Genomic DNA, 10876 nt, shown 5'->3' on the forward strand with positions numbered 1-10876 from the left:
GCGGCAGATCCCAGACACCCAGTCTCCAGCCCACGCCGGCGAGCTCCGCTGCAGGCTGAGCCGTCGGCCGCCCCTGCGCGCAGACCCGAGAGACCATGAGTGCTGACGCGTCCGCTGAGACCAAGCCGGTGAAGAAGAAGAACCCCAACCGCCTCGTGGTGGAAATGGCTGCGCTAGGGTCCTAGCGCAAGGCGAAAGCCAGCAGGCTGCCCGCGGGGCCTCACACGCGCCACCGGCGCGCGGCAATACCTGGAGCGACGGGAAAGGCCGGCGGAGCGACACGACACATGGCTTTCGAACGCCCCCCAGAGACTCGACCACAGATTCGTCCAATCTCAGCGGCTATGGCGATCGCCTCGTCCTGGCCAGCGCCACCCGTCTGCCGGCACCAGCCAGGCACCAACGGCGAATGCGCCCACGCCGCCCACTGCCGCGTGCTCCTGCGGCGCCCAACGGTGCGTATTTGTGAGCGACAGGAAGGGTGCGAAGCGCCAGAGGCAGGCACACCGTCGTCCGGAGCATCTAGGAATCCCTCATTGAGCAACCACCACGAGGCGTCGCAGTCCTCGTCGCCCGCTACCCGCTGGGAGTGCCGACTGCGGGCCGCCTCCTCCCTCCTCCGCCTTCGCTCGGCCCGGCAGAGGCGCAGCAGCCGGAGGGGCAGGTGGGTAGCACAGGAAAGGAGGGCGTGCACCTGTGTTGGAGGGCTCCCGTGGGAGGCGTGCGAGCGCCGACGGCACACAACAGGGCCGGCACACCCGATGCCACTCGATGTGAATGAGGCCGAGTTTACGCAGGAGCAGGGTAAAGGTGAGGTGCGTGTAGAGGAGCTGTGCCACGTCCGCTGCGCTCTTGGCGGTCGAACCGGCGATGCATCCCATAGCGCCCCCCACTGCGGCGGCGGCGACGAGGTCGAGCGCCTGCCGTTGGAACGCGAGGGTTGTGCCGCTCCCGGTGATGGGGAGCGAGTTGGGTGGGGTGAGAGCAAGCGTCGGGGGGGGGAAGCATGTCCTGTGGGGCATCTGCTCTCTTTGCGCAGGGCGGCGATTCGTCGCGAGCTCAAGTGTCTCGGCGGTGGGGATCAATCGGATGGGTTGCGCGGGGCTGAGCGTCTCTTTTGGGGAGGGAGGCGTGACTGGGGCATCTAGTTTGCAGGACGTTGCCTCGCCAGGCGGGCACGAGCTTGGGCAAGGAGGTGGCGCGCCCGCCGCGGATCCGCAGCGCGGTGCTTTGCACGCCGTCGCGCCGGGCATGCTTCCCCCGCCAATCGGCAGCGCGCGCATTGCATCCGGCCACATTTGTTTGTCTGGTACGTCCCATAGCGACCGCGGAGACCACGAGGAGCAGTGCCGGCAGTTGGCGCCGATGGAGGGCCATTGTGGTGGCCGAGATGCACTGAAGGGCCGCGCAGGGGGGAGTTGTCGGGGTGTGCGCCGCTGCAGCCGCGTGTTTGCCCTCCACCGGCCGGCCGAGCAAGATCCGGTCAGATTTCAATACAGAGTACAACACCAACATCAAACAACAGCAGAAATGTCTGGACGCGGCAAGGGCGGCAAGGGCCTCGGCAAGGGCGGCGCTAAGCGCCACCGGAAGGTGCTTCGCGACAACATCCAGGGCATCACCAAGCCCGCCATCCGCCGCCTCGCTCGCCGCGGCGGTGTCAAGCGCATCTCGGGCCTCATCTACGAGGAGACGCGCGGCGTCCTCAAGGTGTTCCTCGAGAACGTGATCCGCGATGCGGTCACCTACACCGAGCACGCGCGCCGCAAGACCGTCACCGCCATGGACGTTGTCTACGCGCTCAAGCGCCAGGGCCGCACGCTGTACGGCTTTGGCGGCTAAGCTCTCGGCCCCTCCAAAACCCCCGGTGTTTATTAACACCACCCTTTTTTGCTGCTGGTGTCGGGGGGGTCTAGCTGCCGATTCTTTTTGCTAATTCTCCAAGCAGGCGCCAGAAAAGCTTGTTGTGGTGGCCGCGAGGAAAGGAGGGGGGGGAGGGGGAAGGGGGGATGTTGGCCTCTCCCCAACCCGCTGTAGATTGAGGGAGGGCGGGCGGCTCGGCCGAGCAGGTGCGCCGAGGCGGCGGAAGGAAGGTGCGAAGGAGTGAGGCGGGTCCGAATCCAGATTGCAGATAAGCTAGAACGCGCCCAGAAAGAAAGCAAGCTATTTCTGACAACCCGAGGGAGGGAAACATGGAGAGAGCGAACGGGAGTCGCGGCGTGGAACGGGGAGGCCGCAAGCGCAACTCGGCTTGGTGATGGTGTCCAAGCCGCCGAGCGATTCTTTTTGCTTGTGGCTAAACACTCCAGGCAGGCGCCAGACGCCTCTGTTGCCGCCGCCCGCCTCCTGCCTCGCTCCTCGCCAATCGAGAGACGCTGCCCCCTGCACCACTCGCGGCAGATCCCAGACACCCAGTCTCCAGCCCACGCCGGCGAGCTCCGCTGCAGGCTGAGCCGTCGGCCGCCCCTGCGCGCAGACCCGAGAGACCATGAGTGCTGACGCGTCCGCTGAGACCAAGCCGGTGAAGAAGAAGAACCCCAACCGCCTCGTGGTGGACGAGGCTGTCAATGACGACAACTCCGTCGTCGCGCTCAATGTGCAGACCATGGAGGAGCTGCAGCTCTTCCGCGGCGACACGGTGCTTATCAAGGGCAAGCGGCGCAAGGACACGGTGTGCATCGTGCTGGCGGACGACACGTGCGACCTGGGCAAGATCCGCATGAACAAGTGCGTCCGCAAGAACCTCAAGGTGCGCCTGGGCGACGTCATCTCGGTCCACCAGTGCCCTGACGTCAAGTACGGCAAGCGCGTGCACATCCTCCCGATTGACGACACCATCGAGGGCATCACGGGTGCGCCCGCGGACGCACGCGGCGGGAGAGGGGGGAGGCAGCGGAGCGGCGGAGACAGGCTCGCGGGCCGGTGTGGCGGACCGCCGCCGCGCCGCCCGCCGAGGCGTAGCGCAGCCCTGACACCCGGCGCTGCCGCGGCTGACCTCGGCCCCGCGGCCCGGCTGTGGCAGGCAACCTGTTCGACGTCTTCCTTAAGCCGTACTTCCTGGAGGCGTACCGCCCGGTGCGCAAGAACGACCTCTTCCTCGTGCGCGGCGGCATGCGCGCCGTCGAGTTCAAGGTCGTCGAGACGGACCCCGTCGAGTACTGCATTGTCGCGCCGGACACCGTCATCCACTGCGAGGGCGAGCCAATCAAGCGCGACGACGAGGAGTCCAAGGACGACGTCGGGTACGACGACATTGGCGGCGTGCGCAAGCAGCTCGCCAACATCCGCGAGCTCGTCGAGCTGCCGCTGCGCCACCCGCAGCTCTTCAAGTCGATCGGCGTCAAGCCGCCCCGCGGCATCCTGATGTTTGGCCCGCCGGGCTCGGGGAAGACGCTCATCGCGCGCGCGGTGGCGAACGAGACGGGCGCCTTCTTCTTCCTCATCAACGGCCCCGAGATCATGTCCAAGCTCGCCGGCGCGCCGCCCCCGCCGCCCCCTCTCGCGCCCTCCCTGCCGCGTGGTGACGCGCGCGCCCGGCCCCCCGGCAGGCGAGTCCGAGTCCAACCTGCGCAAGGCGTTCGAGGAGGCGGAGAAGAACTCGCCCGCCATCATCTTCATCGACGAGATCGACTCGATCGCCCCCAAGCGCGAGAAGACGCAGGGCGAGGTGGAGCGCCGCATCGTCTCGCAGCTGCTCACCCTGATGGACGGGCTAAAGGCGCGCTCGCACGTCGTCGTCATCGGCGCGACCAACCGGCCAAACTCGATCGACGCGGCGCTGCGCCGGTTCGGCCGGTTCGACCGCGAGGTGGACATCGGCGTCCCCGACGAGAACGGCCGGCTCGAGGTGATGCGCATCCACACCAAGAACATGAAGCTCGCCGACGACGTCGACCTCGAGCAGCTGGCAAAGGAGACGCACGGCTACGTCGGCGCCGACCTCGCGGCGCTGTGCACCGAGGCGGCGATGCAGTGCATCCGCGAGAAGATGGACGTCATCGACCTCGACGACGACGAGATCGACGCCGAGGTCCTCGACTCGATGGCCGTCTCGCAGGACCACTACCGCCTCGCGCTCGGCACGTCCAACCCATCGGCGCTGCGCGAGACGGTGGTCGAGGTGCCAAACGTGACGTGGGACGACATCGGCGGGCTGGAGGGCGTCAAGCGGGAGCTGCAGGAGGTGGTACAGTACCCCGTCGAGTTCCCCGAGAAGTTCGAGAAGTTCGGCATGTCCCCCTCCAAGGGGGTGCTCTTCTACGGCCCGCCCGGCTGCGGCAAGACGCTGCTCGCAAAGGCCATCGCGAACGAGTGCCAGGCCAACTTCATCTCAATCAAGGGGCCGGAGCTGCTGACGATGTGGTTCGGCGAGTCAGAGGCGAACGTGCGCGAGCTCTTCGACAAGGCGCGCGGTGCCGCGCCCTGCGTCCTCTTTTTCGACGAGCTCGACTCGATTGCGCGCGCGCGCGGCTCGTCGGGCGGCGACGCGGGCGGCGCGGGCGACCGCGTCATCAACCAGATCCTGACCGAGATGGACGGCATGGGCGCCAAGAAGTCGGTCTTCATCATCGGCGCCACCAACCGGCCCGACATCATCGACCCCGCCGTGCTGCGCCCCGGCCGGCTCGACCAGCTGATCTACATCCCGCTGCCCGACGAGGCGTCGCGCTCAAACATCCTCAAGGCGGCGCTGCGCAAGTCGCCGCTCGCGCCCGAGGTGGACCTCGAGTTCCTCGCAAAGACGACGCACGGCTTCTCGGGCGCCGACCTGACCGAGATCTGCCAGCGCGCCGCCAAGATGGCCATCCGCGAGTCGATCGAGAAGGAGATCGAGCTCGAGAAGGAGCGCGCCGCGGCAGGCGAGGGCGCCATGGAGACGGAGCCGGACGACCCCGTGCCCGAGATCACGAAGACCCACTTCGAGGAGGCGATGAAGTTCGCGCGCCGCTCGGTCTCGGACAACGACATTCGCAAGTACGAGATGTTTTCGCAGACGCTGCAGCAGTCGCGCGGCTTTGGCTCCACGTTCAAGTTCCCTGAGGGCGGCGTGGGCGGCTCGGCGGCGCCGGCGGCCGGCGCGGGCGGCGGCTTCGAGGCGACGGCCGCGGAGGACGACGAGGACCTGTACAGCTAGGCGGGAGGCGCGTGCGTGACGCCGCCCCCAGCCGCCCCCCCCCCCCCCAATGTGGCGCGAGCCGTGAGAACAAAAGACGGTCATCTCCTGGCCTCGCTGTGATTGTATTTGAAGTGGTTGAGTCTCGAACGGGATAAATACATGACCGAGCCGCCGCCGGGAGAGGCGAGGCTTCGGTCCCCCACCGAGCTCCACCCGCACATTACCCAGGTCGCCGCAACAACGCCAAAACTTCTTTCCCGCGGTCTCCCCAAGAGCTCCCCGCGCCGTGCGCCGACACACACAGCTCTCCGTGAGCTCGAGCCCCTCCTTCGTCCCCCCCCGCCCCGGCCCCTCGGTCTCTCTCCCTAGCGCTCCTCTCGTGGCTGCCGCACCGCGGCCACACAACCGCGACCCCACGCCTCGAGACGTGACCCTCGGTGTGTGCGCGCCGCTCCCCGCTCCCTCTCCCAGACCCAAAACACGCCGCACGCGGCCACTCTCCGAAAAACGCCGGCTGCCGACGGGGCGCCACCGCCACCGACGGCGGACGGCGCGTGCCTCGCCCCGGAGCGAGGCGCGATTCCGAGACACGTTCTGCCATGTCTGTCTGGCGTGGGCCGCCGCCGCCGCCCGCGCCCCGCGGAGCTGGCTGCGCCGCTCTCCGGCGGCTCCTCCTCCTCCTCAGGCGCCCCCAAAGAGCCTCTCCACCGCCGCGTTGACGTTCCCTCCGGTGGCCACGAGGGCGCGCAAGTTCGCCTAGAGTCCCACACACGCGCGCCCCTCTCGCGACCCGCCCGCCCGCAGCCCGCAGTCGTTGGCGCGCGCGGCGAGCCTCGGTGTCGAGGAAGCCCATATCGCACAGCTGCGACAGCTGCGCCGCGTACCGCTCCGCCGGCGGAACCTACGGCGGCGCGGCGGAGAGGTTTGAACCGGCGCGCAAGGGCGGCGCAGCTGCCGCGGCCGGCACCGCCGCGGGTGGCGCCGCCCCGCCGGTCGCCCCGCCGGCCATGCCTCCGCCGCCGCCGCCCATCGCCCCGAGCATCGCTTGCACCATCGACGCGTTGAAGTTCGACGCCGGGTTGGGGTTGGAGGGCGGCGCGCCGACCGGCGGCACAGCGGCGCCGCCCGCCCCGGCGGCGGGCGGCGCGGCGGCGGGCGGCGGCGTCGCGGCGGCGGCCGGGTTGAAGCCGAGCGACGGGGGGCCGCCCATCCCCATCCCCATCCCGCCCATCATCCCTCCGCCGCTCTGCATCTGCTGCGTGATCATCTGCATCATCTGCGGGTCCTGCGAAGAGGAGGGCGGGGGAGGGGGCGCCGGTGAGCAGGACGCCCGAGCGGCGCGCACCGCACCGCCGTGTCGCGGCTCACCTGCATGAGCCCCATCATCGCCTGCGACAGCTGCGGGTTGCTCATCAGCGCATTCATGTGGTCAAGGTAGGCCTGCTGCGGGTTGCCGCCGCCGCCGGTCATCATGTTTTGGAGCGAGGCGAGCGCGTTCGGGTCCTGCATCATCGCCGTCGCGAGCTGCATCATCGCCGGGCTCTGCATCATTTGCATCATGGACGCTGGGTCCATGCCGCCCATGCCGCCCATGCCGCCCATGCCGCCCATTCCGCCGCCGGGCGCGCCAAACATGCCGCCGCCGCCGCCGCCACCGCCGCCCATGCCGCCGCCGCCCGCGGCGCCGCCGAACGCGGGCGGGGCGCCAAATATGCCGCCGCCGAAGGGCATCTGTCCGGCCGCCACGGCCGGCGCAGCGGGCGCGGTCGGCGTCGCCGCGGGCGGAGCGCTGGCGGGCGTGGAGGCGGGCGCGGCGCCGCGAACCATGTGGATCATGTGTCCCTCCTCCACGTGGTAGGACTCAAGGCTCTGGCTGTCCTGCAGCACCTTGCCCGAATAGATCAGCCGCTGCTGCGCCGCCGGCACGGACGACGCCTCGGCAATCTTCTCCTTGAGCGCGACCACGGTGTCGGCCGGCGCCGCGTCGATGCTGAGCGTCTGCCCGTTCGAGCTCACTTTGATCTTGACAAGCATTCAAGGTGTGCGGCGCAGCCGATCTCTCTCTCGATGTCTGGGGCGCTGTGGACTGGAAGGTCGGCCGTTCTTTTCTTTTCCCACTCGAACCTGGGCTGGCAACCGTGGCGCGGGGCTCGTCTTCGGAAAGTCGGGTATGCGTGGGTTCGAACCACTCCGGGGTGGGCAAGCCCACCATTGCCATCTGGTTAATTGTCAAAGTTCCTGTTGTGCAAGAGGGGAGGGGGCTCTGACGGAGTGTGTGGCGGGAGAGGGCAGAGAATGGGCGCGGGGGGGGGGGGGGGGCTCACCCCTGCAAAAAGCATCAACTAATAATATTAATGAAGAAATATTGCTCGGCCGTTCATGAAGTCCGTCTCGATCTGGAGGAGACGGGTCAACCCCATGAGGACCAGATCAGGTTCACATTGTCGTAGCCGGAGGGGATGTTGACCTTTAGCTCTCGGGGCCACCCATGGGCTTTGGTTTTTTTTCCCACAGACCGACAGACCACTCGGGCAACTTTTCCAAATGCCAAAGTTGCACTTTACCACTCGGGCAAATTACGATTGCATTTTACCACTCGGGCAAACTCGATGAAACGGTGGACGGAAAACGCGTTCGCGGCCGCTCGCCGGAGAGCTATGCATGAAGCGGCCGGCGCGCCACCGCAGCTCACCGATGGAGCTTGCGCCGCGGCTCAATCCACAGGCGCAGCAGCACTGCGACGCATTCTCCAAGCACGGCCGCTGGCGTTGCGAGTGGACAGAGAGCGAGCAATAGTCGACAAAAGCACTGATCTGAGGGCAGCAGATCTCCATGTCGGTCGCACCCAGCGAAAGGACAACCGCGGGCCTCAGATGCTTGCCCGGACGCGGACCCGCCGTGCGAGTTGCAGACCCGGAGGAGGCCGACCCAGCTCACCCCCAGAGAGGCCATGCCCAGGATCAGCCATAAAAGGGGGGTCTGTTTCCGTCCGTCCTCCTGTCTCCGAGCTTACTGCAGAGCTCTGGTGGACGGCCCTGACTATCCCTGACACACAGGGAGTCACTCTGACGGCACACCAACACCCTATAACTGCGTCATGACCAGCCTGCCATGCGTCGCCGGTGCCGCATTCGTCGCTGTGCTTCTTTAGCAGGCGGTAGACTGCCGGCTGCGAGGACGGTCGCATTTGCGCGAGGCGAGGCGAGCATTGCTGCGCCGGTTGCATGCGCCATGACTCGCGCCAGCGCGTGCGGGAGCTCCTGGCTGAGCGTTGAGTCCAGGCGAGTTGCGCTGGCCACTATCGCTACGCCGAGCCGAGCTGACGCGCCGAGGCGCCGGCCAGTCGCAGCCGTGAGGCATGCCACAGCAGCAGAGAGGCACCTGCCACCCATTGGGCGGGCAGACAGAAGGCCAGGGCAGCACTGGCAAGTGCAACGCGCCTCATGTCGGAGAGCGACCGTGCCTCATTCGCCGCTTATGATGTAGAGTTTGTTGTAGAGATTTCACGTTGTAGAGCGCCTCTACATCGCTCTACAACGCACGCAGTTCGTCCCGCGGCGGATGTAGAGCTCTACAGCTCTACAGTGCTCTACAGCTCTACAGCTCTACAGCTCTACTAACAGCGCTCTACACTCTACATCCCCTACACCCTCCCTCTGGGGGGAGGCGGGCCCCCCCGGAGGCACCGTGCGCCGCGCAGCAGTGCGGAAACGGGGCTCCGCGGCGCTCAGAGTCGCTCAGAGCACCAACTTCCCGACTAAGAAAGGTTAATCAGAGCGCAGATTTGGAGAGATCTCGAGGAGTACATACAGATAGACCCTCCAATCATCAGAAAACTCCAACCTGATCGGTCGTACTGACCGCCGACAGATCACTCCAGACAGCAGACAGGCCGACGTCTGCACGCGGCCGGCCGGGCGAGAGGCTTGACACGATCCGACCCTGCGACCCTGATGCTGCTGCTCTAGCTATCAGCCATGCACTGCTGACTGCTGCCACAATGTGCGACCTGTGCTGGCCCACTTGGCGGCCTTCCCGGTCAGTGGTGAGGCGCAGTTCAGAGCTGTCGATGGCGCGATGCCGCACTGGTCCCACATTGGTGACACGAGACCACCACGTTTGCCGGTCCAAGAGAGAGGCACCGGCGCTGTCGTGAGAAGGTGCGTGGTCCCTCTTGACTGCCCATGCGCGCGAGGCTGTGTAGGCATAGCCTCGAGAGTGCCAGCAGCCAATCCGAGGCGACGCGCATCCATTGCGTCAGAAGCGTGCACACGTTGGAAGGACACCTTCCTACTGGCCGTACGATCAGGTCGTCACTGAATGCCAAAGACTAAGGCCGCGAGCTATGCAGGTGGTCAATTGTGCAGCATGGCACGGTCAGCAGCGCCGACAGGCTGTCGCAAGGCGTGATAGCATGGTCGCAATACGCGAAATTCTCATGGAAACAAGTAGAAAATGGCGCAAAAAAGAAACAAATCGCGAAAAAAATCTGCGGCGGGCCATGGGACCCCGTCTCCCCCCCGCATGGGTACCCCCTAGGGGCCCCGCCTCCCCCCAGAGCACCCTCCCTCAGGGATGGGGACCTGAGGGAGGGTGTAGAGGATGTAGAGTGTAGAGCGCTGTAGAGCTGTAGAGATGTAGAGCGCTGTAGAGCTGTAGAGCTCTACATCCGCCGCGGGACGAAGCGGGTGCGTTGTAGAGCGATGTAGAGCGCGATTTTGCTGTAGAGTTTGTTGTAAGAGGCTCTACAGCCAAACCGCCGGGAAGGCATTGACTCAAAGAGGTCGAGTCGCACTAATGGGGTGTCTCCGAGCTTACTGGAGCTCTGATGGACGGCCCTGACTATCCCTGACACACAGAGAGTCACTCTGACGGCACAAAACACCCTAACTGCGTCATGACCAGCCTGCCATGCGTCGCCGGTGCCGCATTCATCGCTGTGCTTCTTTAGCAGGCGGTGGACTGTCGGCTGCGAGGGCGGTCGCATTTGCGCGAGGCGAGGCGAGCATTCAGACGCGTTGCATGCGCCATGACTCGCGCCAGCGTGTGCGGGAGCTCCTGGCTGAGCGTTGAGTCCAGGCGAGTTGCGCTGGCTACGATCGCTACGCCGAGCCGAGCTGACGCGCCGAGGCGCCGGCCAGTCATAGCCGTGAGGCATGCCACAGCAGCAGAGGCACCTCCCACCCATTGGGCGGGCAGACAGAAGGCCAGGGCAGCACTGGCAAGTGCAACGCGCCTCATGTCGGAGAGCGACCGTGCCTCGTTCGCTGCTTATGATGTAGAGTTTGTTGTAGAGATTTCACGTTGTAGAGCGCCTCTACATCGCTCTACTAGTGTGGACCTGCGGCGGTACCCGTCTCTGTTGTTCGGGCAGTGAGAGACGCAGGATCTGCACGCCAAAGTGGGCCACTCCGCATTTGCATTTTGGTTTTGGGTTGTCGGAGATCATCCATCAGCACTCATGTCTCATCAGTCAGTCACGTCAGTCAAAGCAGTCGTGGCACGTGGAGCAGTCGCTGCATGCAACGGCGCCGCCACACGCTCCGGACGACCCCGACAACCGACACACCACGCACAATCTATCGCGCACGATCGGGCATCGCGCCGCAAACAACTCGCCGCACAGATGGGGGGGGGGGGCAGAATCCCACACACACCGGAGCAGCACAGACACCTTACACGTCAGCGCTCGCTCGATGTGGCCGGCGCTCTCCCCTCGGTCCTATCTCGCCTTTTCAACGGCGGCGTGCGGCCACGCGC

General features: G+C 66.2%; 2 protein-coding genes across 2 annotated transcripts; both read left to right on the forward strand.

The window, feature by feature from the left end:
* Positions 1–1530: 1530 nt before the first annotated feature.
* On the forward strand, positions 1531–1842 carry EMIHUDRAFT_108043 (putative histone H4; the record flags this gene model as incomplete). The annotated part of the gene is made up of 1 exon (XM_005756304.1): positions 1531–1842. One exon carries the CDS (start codon positions 1531–1533, stop codon positions 1840–1842), a length of 312 nt encoding a protein of 103 aa, XP_005756361.1.
* Positions 1843–2359: 517 nt separating this feature from the next.
* Positions 2360–7190, forward strand: EMIHUDRAFT_439359 (cell division cycle protein 48). The gene is made up of 6 exons (XM_005756305.1): positions 2360–2852; positions 3023–3475; positions 3549–5871; positions 5948–6017; positions 6084–6404; positions 6488–7190. Exons 1-3 carry the CDS (start codon positions 2489–2491, stop codon positions 5132–5134), a joined length of 2403 nt encoding a protein of 800 aa, XP_005756362.1. The 5' UTR covers positions 2360–2488; the 3' UTR covers positions 5135–5871; positions 5948–6017; positions 6084–6404; positions 6488–7190.
* Positions 7191–10876: the final 3686 nt, after the last annotated feature.

Source organism: Emiliania huxleyi, assembly GCF_000372725.1.
Source record: "Emiliania huxleyi CCMP1516 unplaced genomic scaffold EMIHUscaffold_98, whole genome shotgun sequence".
NCBI classification, from domain to species: domain Eukaryota; phylum Haptophyta; order Isochrysidales; family Noelaerhabdaceae; genus Emiliania; species Emiliania huxleyi.

Bases quoted from the DNA above. Each gene is read 5' to 3' on its own strand.
- EMIHUDRAFT_439359 (XM_005756305.1), top strand. From the start codon at position 2,489: ATGAGTGCTGACGCGTCCGCTGAGACCAAGCCGGTGAAGAAGAAGAAC. The intron at 2,853-3,022 runs GTGCGCCCGCGG...CGGCTGTGGCAG, and splicing joins CACCATCGAGGGCATCACGG to GCAACCTGTTCGACGTCTTC. The intron at 3,476-3,548 runs GCGCGCCGCCCC...GCCCCCCGGCAG, and splicing joins GATCATGTCCAAGCTCGCCG to GCGAGTCCGAGTCCAACCTG.